The sequence below is a fragment of the Cyanistes caeruleus genome, chromosome 3 (assembly GCF_971803275.1).
Source record: "Cyanistes caeruleus chromosome 3, bCyaCae1.hap1.1, whole genome shotgun sequence".
NCBI classification, from domain to species: Eukaryota; Metazoa; Chordata; class Aves; order Passeriformes; family Paridae; genus Cyanistes; species Cyanistes caeruleus.
In genome coordinates, this window is record NC_141703.1 from 55,633,386 (window position 1) to 55,652,482 (window position 19,097).

The 19,097-nt window shown below is 35.7% G+C and overlaps 1 protein-coding gene across 28 annotated transcripts in view; it reads right to left on the reverse strand.

Annotated features, from left to right (window-relative positions):
* Positions 1-209: 209 nt before the first annotated feature.
* The window catches only part of TDRD3 (tudor domain containing 3), a 165,974-nt gene continuing 147,086 nt past the window's right edge, over positions 210-19,097 (reverse strand). For 16 of the 28 annotated variants that reach the window (XM_086881127.1, XM_086881109.1, XM_086881135.1 and 13 more), the window contains 2 exons: positions 3,844-3,980; positions 210-471 (listed from right to left, as the gene is read on the reverse strand). In XM_086881127.1, coding sequence (XP_086737253.1) covers positions 3,861-3,980 — 120 coding nt within the window. In that variant the 3' untranslated portion in view covers positions 210-471; positions 3,844-3,860. Of the gene's footprint in view, positions 472-3,832; positions 3,981-19,097 lie in introns of all 28 variants that reach the window. The other 12 variants (XM_086881134.1, XM_086881130.1, XM_086881131.1 and 9 more) reach the window with 3 other exon arrangements.

Below are 19,097 nucleotides of genomic sequence, written 5' to 3' on the forward strand. Positions count from 1 at the left end.
GCTGAATTTTTTTAACATGTTTTGCTAATGCTAACCAAAAATCTAAATTAAATGCCCAACCCTGTCAGCTTTTGAGAAAATATGTTTTAATTTTACTTTACTAGAAGCAATATTAGAAGTAAAATCCGTTCAAAATTAAGAAAAAATCACAATACATTATTATGTTAACTAACAGCAGAGGCTCAGTAAAAAGAATACAAGGCAAAGAATAGAATAGTGCACTGTGGTTTTATTGATGGCAGCAATGACAATTTGCCTTTCATATGTAAAAAGTATTCAGCTTCATTTAACTAAGAACTTTAAAAAAGTCTTTTGTGGTGTCAGGTCCAAATTCCTTCTGCTCACATGAGCTTTCTTTTTTCCATCCTGCTGCTCGGAAAACCCCAGAATTTCTTCTAGAAGAAGTGTTCAGCAAGTTGGGAGCTGCCAGTGAATTCCCCCTGACTCCAAGGTTTCTAAATGAAAAAAACACTAAAATAGAACAAATAAGAACAAAAAATATTGGCATTCAAGAAACCGTTAAGTTCTGCCCCCCCACCTCATCCCTGAGCTTTTTGTGCAACATAGGCATCACTGTCACTTCATTTTCTTCCTCCAAAAGAGTGGATATCTGCTTTTGAGTACTTATGGAGACACAATGCTTTAAAAGAATAAATCAGAAGGCTGCACTTCAGTGCAATAAATATGATCAGTCTAATACAAAGAATACTTTTTGGTAAAGACTTCTCTCTCACAAAACCACAATTTCTCCATTGTTCAGGACTAAAATACAGATTTTATAGCAAATGTGACAAGGTGTACATTAGTTCTGTCACAGAGCAAAGGAAGACCCAAAAAGCATATAAGGACCAAGCACTTACAGATTCATACTCATAGGTTCTTTCACTCTCCTCCAAAAGGCCTGACTCTTCAAAATACTCATTTCTGATTATTAGCTCCCCTTTGATTTCAGACTATTAAGACATTCTATACAGAAAATATAACCTGAGGATGTATTTTTATTACTGTTAGATTCTAATTCTTGTATCTTGACTCTCTAGGAGGAGTATCTTATCTTACAGACCTGATAAACCTAGCATTTGACACATATCCACATAAAATTCCCTCTGATAAAATGTCCACCTCACACTGCTGGATAACAATACATAGTAATTTATATGTCAACTGCAACCACAGTGAGGTACTGACTATCCCATACTTCCAATTTATCTCTCTGTCTTCATAAAAATCACCAGGTCAAGACTTCCTGCAAGTCTGCAGTGTTTCTCCCTCTCCATCTTTTTTAGAAGTCCCCTTTTCAAACACTGAAATACTGCAATAAGATCCCTTTAGAGACTTCTCTTCCCCAGACTGAACAGCTCCATTGATCCAAATTCCACTTTTAAAAACAAACTTGGAATTTTCAAATCTTGAACCTCCTTCCATTTAAGAGCCCTTCCAGTACAGACAAAGATTTTGAACTGATTATTTGGTAATACTAATTCCAGCTGTGCATGCCTAAATTCAGCACCTGACTGAGTGTGCTGAACACTAATCCAGGAACCAGTACAGACTCATTTCTGCATTGTTGCACCACTGCATTACAAAGTCCTCTTTGTCAAGTGATGTAAGATTATACAGATAGATCTTTTGGGTATGAGTTGATATTTTGACTGTATGGACCTCATGCTTCATCTTTGATACATCCCTATCATACCCAATACAAACATGGCCAGCAAACTCCAGTTTTAGTATTGTTTAAGTTGAGAACGAGATACCATGGAATTTTAAATGTTACAAACTACAACATTAAGATTCTATGGAATTTACACATTTATAATATAAAATAATCATCATCAATGGTTTTCCATCTCTTCAGGAAAAAGACATTAAGTTACTTAACATAATAGAGAGATCCCCCTTTCAGTAAGTAAAGGTGTCACTAATAAATGATCTGTTGAAGAAGTAAAGCACCCTGCAGCAGTAAGTTGTAGCAAAATTGTATCTCACTGGATTCCTTAAAACTTCCCTGATAAATCTTGTTTTCATTTAACAGCTTATTAAAAACTTTAAGTAAGAACATTATGCCATGATTTCAAAAGATCTAAGAAATGATAAGGAGGCAGAATCTATATAGAAATCCACTTCTATGAACTGACATTTAATATTCCTGAACTTTTACATGTCAAGACATTAAAGCCATGTTGTTGTACAAGTCCAGGTAAGCTGAAAACAATTTAGAAAAGGACTATTTGATTCTCTGCCTCCTTTTAAAATCGGTTAAGAATTGATTACACCAACCACTTATTTTTGGCAATAAAGGAAAGGAAAAGCTGTGAAGGCTTATTTTCTCTGCCAGATTAAGTTTTGATAGCAGATCTGCTGACAATTTAAATCAGGATCCCATTATAATCTTAAAAGTAAAGTATAGGAACACCTTCAAGGAAAAATCACCTGTGCCTTAGAAAGGTTGTTCCTTATCCATCAAGTAACTTGCTCTTCAGATACATGAGTTACTACCACTCTTCCTGGTACCTCATAGCTGACCAAAGCTAAGTAGGGTTTTCCAGATTTATGTTGTAAAATTAGAGAAATACCAAAAATATTACCTAAGATACAAAAAAATTCCCTGGCTTTGACTGCTGTGTACACTTCACGTCTCTCATTCAGCTGATCACCCTGACACTGCTCAGGGCCAACTGTGCTGGTTAAAACTCTGCTCAGTGCATATTCCAGAATAATTTCTGCATGAACAATCTTAGGACATGTTTACTAATAGTGATTGATATATGTACTTAAAATAGAAATTCAAATTATATTGGCAAAACCAGAACAATTGTCACCTCTCTTACATTGCCAGTATTGCCACAAATGAAAAATACTTTTTAACATATACTCTAAAAAGTAGAATCATATGTTATTGTATGTCACAAATATCAAAAGGTACAGAGATCAGTAGCACATGTTAAGCCAACAACATGTGGAAGACTAGAGTAATGAAAAGAACAAAAAAAGAAATTGGTAAAATTAAACTGGGTAGTAAAAAAAAAAAAATCAGATTCAAGATAAAGACACTCTGCAGGTGTACATCAAATATTATGACTTACCAAAGCTTTCTTTAGTTAGGACAGACTTTTGACCATCTTTTGTAAATGAAGAATTTAGAAGATCAACCAGTGAAATGAAAGCAGAAGAGCTTATGAGATTTGTTCACTGAAATTACTATAGCTGTTTTAACTGGTTGGCCTTTTAAAATTTCTGAATGTATGTTGCAGGTGTCCTTTCTAAGGATGATATATAATCCCTTAATTTCTGGTAATTAAAAAGTATAGGTGCAAGTATATCCTTGAGATTCATAAATATTCTTTGTCTTGGCACCTCCCTATTTAATGATGAGCTCACAAATTTTATATTTCTCCTTTTCATGCAAGAAAAACAACAGAAAGGATATTTATTCACATAAATGGCTTACAGAAAGTAGAATACGGGACCTTGGACAGAGCTAGACAGTCCTGCATTCAGCAGGGACTGCAACTGTATGTTTCAAATAAGCAGGTCTAATGTATGTGAACCAGAGAATCTTGGTGCTGCTCCCAGGTGGAAAAGCACCAGGAAAAAGCTTGTTGAGATGACATGAGTTTTCACATAAAGCAAAAGTCAAAAGCTATTTTTTGAAGTGCTTTAATTACTTTCCCTCTTCCCACAAATATATTAAGTCCTTCTAAGCCACAAAATTCAGAGAAACAGAGATATCCAACCTCTATCATCAATATATCAATATTCCTAAGAAAAGTATAGAACAATACAGATTTGTTTATCTTGAAACCTAAACCAATACATAAAGCGTCAGTACCTTATATTTACCTTTCTTTCCTTATTAATCAGTTTCTAGCTCGGGGGGGTTGATAAAATTGTTGAGTGGGTCGTGTGGACCGCCGTGGCTGACCATCACCTCCTCTGCGGAATTCTAGAGTTTGCTCATAGGTTTCTTCTTCCTCCTCCTGCAGGTAAATAGCATCGTTTTAAACAAAAGAGGTGGAAAATACATTATACATGAGTTGGTATATGCACACTTACATACACACACCACATACAGACATATACATGAAAGGGTGAATCCATGCACACATAGCAACTGCTGCTTCAGTGCTGATGACCACTTAATAAAATAAGTGAGGTATGGGGGTGGGCTTTTCAAACCTAGGAAAGCTAATAAAATCAAACTGGCAAATCTTAAAACTCAATCCCCAGGGCAACAGAAGTTTTTAAATATTTGCAGGGAAGAAAAAAAAATCATATGTTTTAAATAAAAATTATTCTCCAAGAGTCATACAGGCAACAAATTCAAGAAACAAGATAACCTCAATAACCTGCCAGAGCAAGAGAAATATCAGCTTTCAGGAGTTCACAAATGTGTGTGGAATGAAATAAAAGAACTTGGAAATAGAATTACAAGGAATCGCATCTGGAAATATGCATGCTAAATACATACATCTGAAACACTAGATAAAAATCTGTGATGCAGTAATAATGAAAAAAGCCTAAAAGTAGAGTGAACAATTTAGAGATGTATTTTCTATGTGCAGCAATAACAAATAGATGCTCTGAATAATGAGAGGGGAAGTAAATGCATTTGTAATATTCAGTCACTCCTAGGCATCTTCATACCAGAAAGATATTCACAAAGTATATAGAATACAAAGGTGAAAAAAGAATACATTTTAAAATAATCAAGATACTGGAGAATGACTTACAAAGATTAAAATAACTACGTATTTATTTTGGTCAAGAAATATCTAATGGAAAAACATTAATCTAGTGGAACATTTGGAGGTACTACACATTGAAGAGAGAGAAAAATTGTAAGAGTGTAAGACTTTAAATCAAAGAAAAAATTATAGGCTAAAAAAAAAAAAAAAGCTCCTGAGAATGAGTATGATTGTCAAACACTGTCTCAGAAAAACAGGTTTGATCTCTTTTCTTTAATATCTTTATACCGTAGCAGACACCAGGTCTAGTGGGAACTTGCTGGAAGAAATTCACTTTTGGGAAAAAGTAACTCTCAATCCCTTTTATTCACAACATAGGAACTTAAAGCAACACAAAGCAAGAGCATTGAATCATTCATTAGAAGTTCATCAACAATTCCAACACCCAGGAACTGTCAGAGTGCAGCATGCACATAACAGATTAAGCAAGTCAAAGCAGTAGAATATTTCACTTTAAACAACAGAAAGGAAAACCTACAGCTTAAGTTTCTTTCTGTTGTGAAAAGTGAGATCTTACTCAAGAAACCTCTCTTTCTGAGTTAGCATGAATATCAATAAACATGCATTTTTAAAGCAACAGTTACAAACAACCACATTCCTCATGGTAAGGTTTCCTATTTACAGGGCACATCTGTGGTCACAGCTATGTTTCCAGATTAAGCATTACTACAGAGAGCCTGAAACAACTGTGGAAGAGAACAGATTTTTCAGCACTGAATACAGCATAACTGATTTATATCTCTTAGTTTCACTGTAGCTGAAGGCTGAGAAACAGAGTTCTGCCATAAAACTTTTCTCAGTGTACTTCTTTTTATTACCTGTAGTACTATATATTCCATCATATAAAGAGGTTCAGAGACACTGATTATCCAAAAAAAAATCAATAGAGCATTAGATGTCTAACACAAAAGTCCACACAGTTTGTAATATTCCTAGTCCTAGAACAAACACTCAGTATATGAGATCATCTCCCATCACTGACAATGCTAGCTGCACTAGCAGCAAATGTTAAAAAGCAAGTTAAATGCCTGAAGTGGTCTAAATACCTTTAGCTCTTTCAGTATACTATAAGCAACATGAATAGTTGAAAACAGCACAGAAATTAAATAGTTCAGTGTATAGCATCTCAACTATAATAGCCAACCTCTTTCTGAAGGTAAGCACATCAGAGTAAATTTCTACAGCAGCAGATCTTCATCAAATCTCAAAGTTAATGTTGTCGATCCTTTGAACTCAGTAAAGCCAAATTAAAACCAGAATTTATCCTACACATTTCTATTTTGGGGTAATTGTCCTTACACAGTGAATGAAAAGCTTCACATGCTTCCATTCCAAATTCAGAAATTTCACTGCAATAGGCAAGAGTGAAATGTGAAATCACATTCACTTTCTTGAGGCTCTGAATAATGTGGATGTGAGCAATGCAGCAAGTAATAACAAATGATTAACAGAACACCTTTCAAGCATTCCCTCATTCCTTTTTAAGCACAGTGGCTCCACACATAGTTACTGACTGTCCTGTTGAATTCTGCCATCTTCTTGTCAGATGACACATTGATCCTAAATGGATCTAATGTTCTCCAAAATACCAATTTGCCAAGTCATATCTTTATTAAAAATGTCTTATATTACAAGTAAGTGAATTTCTTTTCTGTCATCATTTAGTAATCATTGACCCTCAATTCACTACTGCTGATCTTTCACTATTTATCACCATTTTATTTCCACAGAATCACAGAACACATAAAGGTTGGAAGGGACCACTCACTGGTGGTCATCTGGTCCAGCCTCCTGCTCAGGCAGGGTCATCCCAGCACACATGGCACAGGATTGTGTCCACACAGTTCCTGAATATCTCCAATGAGGGAGAGTCCACAATCTCTCTGAACAATATATGACCAGTGTGTGGTCACCTGCACAATAATGAAGTACTTTCTCATATTCAAGTGGAACTTCCTATGCATCAATTTCTGCCCATTGCCTCTTGTTCTACTGGCTGGACCACCAAGAATAGCCTGGCTCTATCCTCTGGACACCCTCCCTATGATGTTAAGATTTCACTCTCAGTCTTCTTCAAGAAAAACAGGCACAACCTCTTTATCCCTATTTCTATTTTAAGGAAATTTCTTACTACCTTAAAGAAACAATTAAATTTGATGGACTTTCATCTCAATTTATTTTAAAATTTCTCCACCCTACACTAAAAACTGCCATTTTCTGGAACAGCATGCACTCTTTGTAGGCAAAACTGTGCGTATCTTATGTTCACTTCCTTGTTTTTCCTGTTCTTCAACCAAAAAAACTTTATCTGTCTATACTTCTTCCATTATAACTGCAGTCAGTTAGGTCACACATCTTGCCATCAATTCTACTTTTCCAATCTTTCTCACTGCTTACTTTCAATTTATCAGTTGCTTGTGACTCATTCTAAATTATTTTTATCCATATAAAATCTAGATTAGATTTTATAAAGCAAAGGTGACCAAAAATCTCTCTTAGAACATCTTCATTCTCCTTCGATTATCGGTAGAGGCTTTATATTAGTACACTGCTCTAAAAACTTATGTATTTTATTACCTCCATACTTCGGCTTATTTTTCATTATTTATCTAAAATTCCAGGATCCAGGACTCCATTAGTACTTACACAATGCCAACCTCAGACTATGAACACGGAGATTAAATGATAGCGCTAAGCACAACTGCAAAAGAAAAAACTAGCAAATACATAGGAAAAAGCAAAGAAAAGTTCACAACACAAACAATGAAATGCACAAAGAAATTTCTGCACCAACAGATTAGAATGAAGAGAGAGAGGGTGGAACATGCCAGCATTCCTTAGGTATTTAAAAAAAGAGGACAAACAGGGAAGGATAAGTAATTTGAAAATTCATCTTCCAATCAAAGTTTTGCTGTAAAAATCTGTTGTTATCTTTGATGGCTTTTTTCCACTCATAAGAAAAGGGAGAACTAAGCAAGGATAAAATGGTTGGACCCATATACTCTGAAGAGGTTCTACCACCACCATATTTGACCAGCTTAGCTTAATGAATTAGCAAGTAACTTCAGTCCGGACAGGTGACTACCAGCCTGCTTTACAATAAAAAATTCAATGGATTTCATAGCTGCAGAATACAGTTATAAATCCAGCATTTTAAACATGTCACCAACCAATTTATTCTTCAAATGAACACTATTAGAATAAATTTATTCTTCATTAAAACCTTAAATTAAAAAAGATTAAATTTATTCTTCATTCTGAATTTCAACTGCAAGACTTCTATCATTGTATTCAAAAGAATTGTTTGGAGACTTTTTTTAAAAACACAATCATTTGAAGTGAATACTTACAGCATAACTTCTGAGAATGAACAGGTGGATTACAGTAAAGAACCGGACAGAACTTAAGCATTGACACAAAAGCTTTGCTGAATGATGTGCTCACATAAATTTAAGAAGCATTTGCAAGTCACAGCTGATCAGCTCCTGCACTTTTGCCACTTACAAAGCAGTTACCTCTGTCTATTACTGCTTACGGACAGAAAATTCTGCTCCATTCACTGGGCCCTTCTGCTGAAGCTTTTCAATTATAGCTCTCTGTGGGCTATTAAGGGATGAACACCCAAGCCTGTGCAGAGAGGCATAAAGAAGCAGCATGTAGAAGCAGTGTGGGGCCAGGGACCGTGGGACAAAGATGAGACAGAAGGCAAAGAAAGCAGAAGGTATTTTCCATTTAGGTAGTGTCAAACCTCTGCTTCAGTTAAGCTGCAGTTTTAACTTCACCCACACACTGAAGGCATGGGGAACTTGATGGTTCAGTACAAAGAGACCGTTGGCTAGCAAAATGATGTTTTCTTTCATGTGCATTTCAAATTCTATTTCCTGATCCAGATTTAATGCCTCCTTGCATTGCCCACTCTGCAGGCAACAGCTGTCTCCTGCTGTTAAAACCACCAAGTGATCTCTTTTTTCCTGGTTAAATTCCTTTCTCAGATTTTGCTTCTTTTGCCTAATCATCCAGTGTTGAGCTCCTTGAGTACTTGTTTCGGGTTTTTGCGTTTTCTACTTACCAGTGCTTGGATCAATCAAAAACAGACTGCAAGATTATCCAAATGAATCAAAAAAAGAAAGCAGAGAAAACTCAAACTGTGTCCACACTTAGAAATTCACAAGTATTCTAGAAATAGCTAAATGTAATTATTTTTAAATTACTTTATATGCAATATATTATATATCCAATATCTGCAAGGGAAAAATAATTTGCTGAACTGCCTACAGAATTCTCTGTAACTTCTCCTTTATCTGAATACTTAAATGGATTCTTTGAACTCCATAAAAATTAAGAATGAAGCAGGATTCTGTGGGGGGTGAGGGATAGAAACATGTTTGTTATACAACTTCAGAGTGGCTTTAAGCCACGATTTCAAAAATTACTATCAAATGAGGTCTAAAAATTTTAAATAAAAGAAGAAGTATGGTTGATGTAGATTTTTCAAGGATCCTAACCAAGTACTGATTTTTTTGAAGTATCTATTACAGAATAATTCAACATATTTGTTCTTCATCAATTTTCTTTGCAAGATAGGCTTCTTACCTAAAATATCAGTTCTTTTCACAGAGTAATCTTCTCCCAGAGTAAGCTCTGTAAGCCTGCAGATGCTCACTGGTTTTTTTTTCCACAGTGCACAACACATCTATATTAGATTGGGCCTATGGGCATTCAAATTCCTGTGTTAAATTATGATGAGAGAAGCAAGTAGAGTTCGAGGTTATACTGCAAGGTCTGCATATGGCTGACCTCTCACTGATACCAGATCATTAATATCAACTCTTAGCCCTCTCAATGTCTTGTCTTCTATCTGTAAAGAACATGTAGGATAAGCAATTGTAAAGCACCTACAGGGTATACAAGTTCTTCTACTTGAACTTCATGACCGAGTAAGAACCTCGCTGCATATAGGACTTGGCAAGCATTAGGTAATTAGTGCAGATACATGAGTATAAACCCATATATGCTGCATATATAGTTCTCCATAGGTAACCCTGCTTTGACTTTTATGTCTAAACCATCAATAGCTTTGCTGAAGTTTTTAGCCCTAGCTTCACTCTGGTAAAATAGTTTATTAGGTAAAACAGTGTGACAGAAATTGAAATGTCAAATGTATTATGGCACTATTAGAAAATCTGATTGTCCTCAAAGGGATAAAAATGACTTGCTGTATGATACTGTATGATTTACTAAAAAATCCCTGTGATTTTGAAATGCAACTGTGCAAATATTGTTTGTTGCCATTCCATACGCAGCCAGAATAACCCCTACCCATTAACAAAATATTTTAATCTGCTATACTTGTGGTATCCTTCTCCTTCACTGTTTCTCAAATTCTATGAGATTTTGAAGTACTATACAAATAAAACTCTATATTGTACTTTCAAGCTCTGTACAAAGCCTTTTATCCAAGAGAGAAAATCAGTTAACATTTTCCTAATGTAGAAGCAGTCGATTTCAACAGCCACGTTACAACAAACTTATTGTAACAGCATTACAAAAGAAAAATAGAAAAACAATAAAACATATACCCATTGTTTCCCTTATTTACACTTAGAAAAAGAAAATTATCTTTCAGAGGATATGTCTTTTTCTCCACTGAACACAGATGGGCCACAAGCAAATATGCTCTTAACTATGGTATGTAAAGCTAAGTGGCATGGAACTATCCCATAATAACTGTTGCTTTCCCATGTTCCAAATAATATCTTCAAGATGACCCTTCCTTGAGTAGTCTTCTCTATAGCATCTGAAATAAATTAATGGTAATAAATATTTTCTGTTGACTTTAATTAACCAAACCTCAGAAAAATTTATATTTTCTTGGCAAGTTTTTGTAAAAATTTTATAAAGTACTCTCAGGACCAGCAATTTTTCAACTAATGCCTTATTACACATCACTTAAAGATACTAGATTTATAATAAAATTATTTGGTAAATAATTTTATTAACCCTGAAAAATTTAATATACACTGTCAATTTTAATTAGACTTATCTCATTTTCTCTCTGCTGAAAATACAAAGAACCTGCGCTTCAAAACCAGCTAATTTTTAAATGATTCTGCTAGAATTATCCTGAGTTTCAAGTAAAGCAATAAACATAGAAGAAGGTAGCAGAAAATTAGTAGATTTTTCAGAAAAAAAAAAAAAGTCAAGAAATGGAAAATAAATGGATGGGCAAGGAAAAGAATTACATACTTAATCTGAGACTACTAAAAGCAATACAACAGTTAACTTGGAATCAGACATTTCTTTGTATTTCATTGTTTCAACTGTGGAAACACAGCAGTCATTAATTTTCTAAATAAACAAATTTTCTATTACATTTCCATGAAACTAGGATAATGTAAGCCTGGGGCATGATTATCCCACAGACATTGCTGACTTATTAGTTTCCCTTAAGGGAAATTCAGTTTATTCATACTTGCAGTCATTCCCTCTGGCACATGTGGAAATAAACATGTAACTCTTACTGTGCAGTTTGTGTTGAAATAGACATACTTTCCTGCAAATTTGTCACTGTGTTCTCAATACAGCAAAAAGGAATGAATTAAAAAAATTCCTTACAAGTACATCTTTAAGCCATTCAGACCATACCCCTTTCACCTGTGAAAAGCTTCTTCACTGAGCAGTATCAATATCAAACAATAAATATTTAAAGGTTTATTTTCAATTTCTAAAAGAAAAGTTGATGCACTAAAGTGAGATATTCTATACAAATTAACACAGAACCAATGGACACATCAGGTTTTCTCCATTCATTCAGAAAAAAACCACAAACTGGAAGTGTTTTTGCCTGGCTGGTAATGAGAGTCCTAAACTACAGCAAAAAAGAATACTTGCAGACTGGGAAAAAAAAAAATCAGCATTCAGTTTCTCTGAATGAAGTGCGCTGGTGAGAAAAACCTTACAAGTCCATAGAAGGGTGGGGGAGAGGGTAAGTGTTTGCTGCATTGCTGAATCTGTTTTAGCACGTAAACAGAAAATCCTGACAACATAAATTTCAGAAAGAAAACATTCAGTGATGCCATGAGAATTTATCTAATGCTTTCCTGTTAGGACACTAAAAAGAAGGTTGTGTGCATAACCTCACCCATGACAGAATTTGACATATGAATCCCCCAAGTCCCACACAGAGGTGTATATTTAGTAAACAAACACCTATGTGAATTTATTTGTGAATGACTGACCGCACACAAAAAAATTAAGTAAAACATAGCAAAATTTATTTCCATAAATATACAGAAAAATTCTAAAGAAATATTAATTAATTAAACCAAAACACAACACATAGGCAGTGCAGGGACACAGTCACTTAAAAGAGTCTTGAAACAGAATCTGCCCATGAGAGAACACAGAACAGCTCCATAAAAAAAGAGTTATCTTAACTTGAAAGTCAAGACCTCTACATTACTTATACCTTGTATACTTTATATTTTAAAATAAAATTTGCCTAATTGCACCTATATTTTATCTAATAACCATGACTTAAAGAAAATAAGACCATGTCATCCTGCAATTTGTGCAACAGCTTCAAAAGAGAATGATGTGCAAAATATGCTTAAAAACATTAGGAACTTTTTATACTGCTACAGGATAGGAAAGTTGGTGCCTGGTCACAAATGGTATTCCCCAGGGCTCAGTACTGGGACCAGTTCTGCTGTTATATATTTATCAGTGATCTCGACAAGGGGATCAAGTGCACCCTCAATAAATCCACAGATGACACCAAGTTAGGTGGGATTGTTGATCTGCTGGAGGGCAGGAGGACTCTACAAAGGATCCAGACAGGCCAGATCAATGGGGTGAGGCCAATTGTAAGAGGTTCAACAAGGCCGAGTGCCAGGTCCTAGGCAGCTCCACAGACTTGGGGCAGAGTGGCTGGAAAGCTGTCCAGTGGAAGAGGCCCTAGGGGTGCTGGTTGATAGTGACTGAACATGATCCAGCATGCGCCCAGGTGGCCAAGAGGGCCAGTGGCATCCTGGCCTGTATCAGCAATCCTGTGGCCAGCAGGACCAGGGCAGGGATGTCCCCCTGTACTCAGCACTGGTGAAGCCACACATTGAGTGCTGTGTCCAAGAAAGACATGGTGCTGGAGCATTTTCAGAGAAGGGCAAAAGGGCTGGTGAAAGCTCTAGAGCACAAGCCCTGTGAGGAGCAGCTGAGGAAGTTGGGGTTGTGCTTAGCCTGAAAAAAATGAGGCTGAGGGGAGACCTTATCCCATCCACAGTTACTCTGAAGGAGGTCGTAGAAAGGTGGGGGCCAGGCTCCTCTCCCAAGTAATGAGTAAGACAAGAGGAAATCACCTCAAATTGTGCCAAGGGAGGTTTAGATTGGATACAAGGAAAAATGCCTTCAGAGAAGCCTTGGTTTGGCCTTGGAACAGGCTGTCCAGGGAAGTAAGTGGTTGAGCCATCTCTATAATTATTTTAAAGATCTGTAAATGTGGAATTTAGGGATATGGTTTAGTGGTGGACTTGACAGTGCTAGACTAATGATTTTACTCAGTGATCTTCAAGGTCTTTTCCAACCTAAGTAATTCTATTATCCTAAAACTGTAATATCCAATCTTCAACAATTTTTACATCTACAGAAGAAGTTAGGAACAAAGTAAAAAAAGAAGAAAAAAACAAAAAAAGCAAAACAAATCTACAAATTTTTCTATGTGTAAAACCAATGCAAAATAACCCTGTAGCACCAATTTACTCACATTCGCAAGTATTTCCCTTCCCACTTTGAAATGGAAGGAAGTCCACTTCCAGGTAGAATGATGAACTTTTGTTGAGTAGCTCTCTCCTTCAGCTGGCCTGAATTTGTGGAAGATTGAGCTCTCAGTGGGGACTCAGCTTCACTCCTCTCCCTGGACACTGATGAAACTCTGTGATTTATGGTGTGATTTCCACCAGCTGGGCCTCAAAATGCCCAGCTGTGAGGATTGCTGATGTAACCTAACGTGTGTCTGACATCAACAAAAAGAGGCTGATTATCCATATAAGGGAAAGAAACAAGAGTGGAATGGGCCAGGAATGAATGCAAACAAGAGAAACCTCACAAGTCTGCATCCAACATCTTGTAAAATTTTACTGTCAAAAACATTCACACATTCATCAGCAGTGTCCTACATTGAAATGGGCCACTGGGGGACCTCTGTCAAAAAAGGAACAAAGAGTATGGCAATAACTAAACACCACTGCTTTCATTTGCTCCTATATGCCTTGTGACCCACAGGGGATGAGAACAAATAGTCTAGAGGAAGAACAAAAATGACCACATTAGAAAAGATATGAAGAGAAGGAATAAATTCAAATATGAAACTATTACATAACTATGCAAACCTTTTCTGCAAAAGATTCTATCACCTTGAGCCTGCATGAAATAAGCTCTCAGGATTTTCACTAAATAGTCAGAAGCAACACTCCTAATTAGGTACCAAAGGAAAACAAACAAACAAAACACCAAAAACAAAAAAGCCCCACAAAAAGAAAAGACAATTAGAAAAGGGCTTCATAAGCATAGGAAAATCTGAACTGAGCAATGAGATAGTCCCTGATATCCACCTGCATAACCAAATTTTCCAAGTTGGAAAGTTAGAAGATTCTATCATGTTGGATATTCAATACATGTGACATACACATTAAATACACGAAACATGGATAAAAAAGTCCCTCTGTATAGCCATCATATATTTATTGCTTTCTTATTAACCAATTCTCACTCTCATTAGAGAAACATATTTTCCCTTTGGCAAAGATCTCTTCAACACTAAAAAATAGAACCCACAAAAACATACAACCCAACTCCCCCAGCCTCTCTCCTTCTCCCCTTATCCTTCAAAAAATCAGCTCAAAAAGAGTAATTTCCTACATTCTAACATTTATGAAGAAAAACAAATCACCTTTCTAAAAAACACCTGCCTTCATGGTAAAATATTTTTAGTTATTATGTTATGAAACACTTCTTTTTTACATATTATTACTTATAATACCTGCAGGTCATCAAACAAGGAAGAAAAATGCTCAAGCAGTCCAGATATTAACTATCCCTGTACAAGGAAACTTCAGTACATCAAATAACGTATCTATTGAACACGTGCTGTGTACATAAGAATGAGTAAGATCTGGGATCACACACACATGCCCCACATACTCCACAGATTTCATTATCACCTCTATTCTGCAATACTAAACCAACAGTATCATGTCTCCCTTCCTTAGAAAGCAACCAGTCAGGAATACTACACCAATTCCTCTTATTTCCTCTTTAATTAAAATCCTTTGAATTAATCTATGAAACATGGACAAACTCAGAACACAGGAAAGTGAAGAAGACAGGGAAATCAGGAGAGAAACAGTGATGCAAGAACAGTCCAGATATTTTTACACAAATATCTTCTTTTACTCAACATATTCAATAGCAACATGGGCAATACAGAAAAATCCAAGCATAAAATCTTTCAGAATTCTCAAAATGAGATTCTGAAGAACTTTAATCACACTTGAGCACGATCAAAAACAATACTTTTACCAGGTAAAGCTATGCTATCTCAAAACAAAATTGCAACTGGGTTGAAAGGAAGATACATAGTGAGGAACAGTCTGAAAATAAACAACCCAAGGAAGGAGCCCATTGCAGCCTCCAAATAATGAATTGCCGTTATAAGCAATTACAACTGATAACAAGGGGAGAAGGAGAAAAACAGCATAATGTTCCAAGTGTGCTGCTCTGTCATGACTATTTTCAATAATTGTAAACCGCAAGAATATGTTCTTAATCTGATTTGTACAGCTGGTAATAATTTCTAACAATATTTCATAGTCTGATTAATATGAAATGCTTAAGGTGAAGACTCAAATATATTTTATAATGCCTAATGATACAAGCAGAAAATTGAAAGCTCCTAGTTTATGCACAACTGGTACAAATGACCTCCTCAATTGAAATTTGACTGCTTTTAGTTTATTAAGAAGTAAAATGCTTTAACCACCTCTCAATGTCAGTTACCACGTTTCAGCTAAGGGCTAGTAACTTTCAGAGGAACAGCTAAATTGTGAACATCTGTCTACATGGATACAAGTTAAAGTCTGAAAAAATATGTAGTTTCTCAGAGAATAAAGGTGCTATAGAAAAACATTTACTAGAAGTTGATCAGAGTAAGTAATTTCCAAAAAGTTTGTCTCTAATGAACTCAGCTTAATAGAAGGCTAGGGAAATAAATAATTACATAAAAAATTATCCTGAGAGAACCTGAAGGCTAACTGTGTGTAGGGCATGTATGGTGCTGTACTGTAAAAGATGTAACGGAATTTAAGACAATGTTTACAGTCAGTACAAAAAGTCTCCAGTAAGAAAAAAAAAGTTTAAGATAGATAATGAAAAGCAATTTTTCAGCTTAAGAGGATGCGGGGGACTGAAATCACCACATCTTGACAAGACAGAAAATAAGGCACATCCCAACAAAATTACTGCCTACATCTCAAGTGCTTTCATAAACCCAAAAAATAGCCTTTTGTGGAAACTAAATTCACACTAATAATGTTTTAGATTAATTTCAACAAATGCCTACCACCACTCGGGAAAATAAGTAGTCCAAAACACTCAGCCTTAATTTAATGAATTGAGTCACTGAATTTTTTTGAACTGTAAAATTATTCTAGAGATTTTCCTAACAGTACAGAAGCCGAAGAATTAAAGACATCGAAGTCTTCTCTGATGCAACACTCAGGGTACTTTTTCTATGAGAATCTTAGATCCAATTAAGTAAACTGTACCATTCTCTTTCACCAGCCTTGGTTTTTTGTGTAGTCAATGAGGACAGAAGCTAGATAAGAGATCCAACCAGGAGACATTTATCTACTGCACCTACTTAGTTATTCAGTGAGAAAGATTTCCTGCTTGACATACAACACTGAAAGACCACAGTGTGATGCCAAGGGCATCCAGGTCTAAGAGCCATAAAGAAATAGCATCCAATCTTTCAAGCAGTTATTAGCCTGTCATAAAGACATTTGAATGGGTTTAAAAGCTCCATAAAACAGGTAGGCAAAAGTCTTCTCCAGCTTAAAGAAGCATCTGTAACCCTTTACCACTTAGTGGTTTTCAGCACTGCTCTTTACACTGCTGGGGAGAGGTTCAAACATCTTCAGAAAACTAACAGGAGTTTACCTCGTCACTTACCTGAAACGGGACAGGTATGATCCATCCCTGAATTACAGTTTAAGGTAATTCAACACACACAGAAGCTCTTAAAGCTCTGTGACAAGACACAATGTTATCAAACTTGAACTCTGAACTGTCTGCCAGCAAGAATTAACTACAGTCCAAGATCCTGTTATTTTCTTTCCTCAGCTCACTCCTTACTGGAGAAATGAGTTGAGAAAACCTGCAAAGTGGATTTTCAGTCTCCACAGAACAAAACAAACTATACAACAACCAGGAATATGTATATTTATGCCTTAATAATAATTTTTGCCTTCTTACATCTTTATGCAGAAATACAGTGCAAGATACTGTAGAAAGAGGAAACTAAGCTAAACTATAGGCTTCAATTCATAATTTGAATTATTAAGGAATTAGAATAATTGTAAGCAAAGAATCTAAGAATTCCAGCTTGTTTAGAGAACAATCAGTTAAGGCCATAATCTATATATGTGAAACTACATACATACATAGGGAACACTAGAATCTTTATTTCCTTCATACAGCAGCAGAAAACCATAAAAGGTAACTGTAGTGTAACTAAGGTGGAAAAAGGCCTATGACATTACTAAGGAAATAGAGAATGGAAAACAAACCGAAGACTTACTTAGATTTGGGGGAAAATGTCACAAGATAAACACTTAGACTACACATTTTCATAATTTATTAAGGTAAAAATATCCTACAAATTAGAGAATAAAATTAAGACTTAGAGTTTAAAGTATTATCTTGACTTTATTTTTTTTTTCCACAGAACAAATTAAGTGATTCAGGAAGGTCCTTTCAATGCTTTTCAGTTGTTAGTATGATTTTACATTGTTTACAAGAAAAAACAAGCAGTTCTTACCTCTACAATGGTATTTCGGTGACTTTTTTTTTATTTGGATTAAAATACTTTAATTAAGTGACCCCTGCTACATTGAGGGAACTAGTGGAATACAGTATTGTAGTGTTACATACAAGACATTTATAAGAACTCTAGAATAGTGGAATCCAAATGCAGTTTTATTATTAAAAATATTTATGATTTGCATACCTAGGACATATTTTTCAGGCACTAAGAAAAACAATAAACAGCTCTAGTGTTCTTAAATGCATTTATATTGGTATTGTATATGATTATTGGAAAAAATTCCCCACTACCTTTTGGTTTACCTAATGTAAAACTCAGCTTTATCTTCTAGCCATCAGAAAGATAAACTGCTGCATGTCAGACAGACTGAAAATCAAAAATCACTTATAAAGGTTGCCAAAAGCAGACCAGAAGCTGAGATGTTTAAATAATATGTAATGTCATTAAACATCAAAATAAGGTCACTGTGGTACTTTGGCTGTTCTTTCAAGTGACTAGCCAAGCAATGTTTTGCTTTGCTTTTTTTTCCTCCCAGTGGTATACATCTGTTTCTATTTGTTGGGCAAAAAATTAAATTCAACATGAGTACTAAACAAACAATACTAAGTATTAAGGCTAAATTTATGCCTTAACAGAGTTCACTAAATCTCTCAATATCAGCAACTCTTTCAAAAAGGAGTGTGAATTAGGACATCAGAACTCACATACAGCATATTTCTACAAGTTTTCAGTACAGATAGAGAAGAAAGATTAAGAATCATGTAATCACAATATGCTGAATGGAAGGGACTGACAATGATCATTGAGGAGTCCAACTCCTGGCCCTGCACAGGACATCCCAAGAATCATACCACGTGCATGATAGCATTGTGCAAATGTTCCTTGAATTCTGTCAGGCTTGGTGCTGTGACACTTCCCCTGGGAGCTTGTTCTAGTGTTCAACTATCCTCTGGGTGTAAAATCTTTTCCTGATATCCTTCCCCTGGCTCATGCCATTTCATGCCACTTCCTTGGGTCCTGTCACTGGTCACAAGAGTGAAGAGATAGATACTTGCTCCTTCTCTTCCCCTCATAAAGATGTTGAAGACCCCAACAAGGTCTATCCTCAGTCTCCTCCAGGCTGAACAAACCAAACTACCTCAGCCATTCTCCACAAATCTTCCCCTCAAGGCCCTTCGCTATGTATTGTTGCCCTCCTCTGGATGCTCTCTAATAGCTTAACGTCTTTCCTATACTGTGGTGTCCAAAACTGC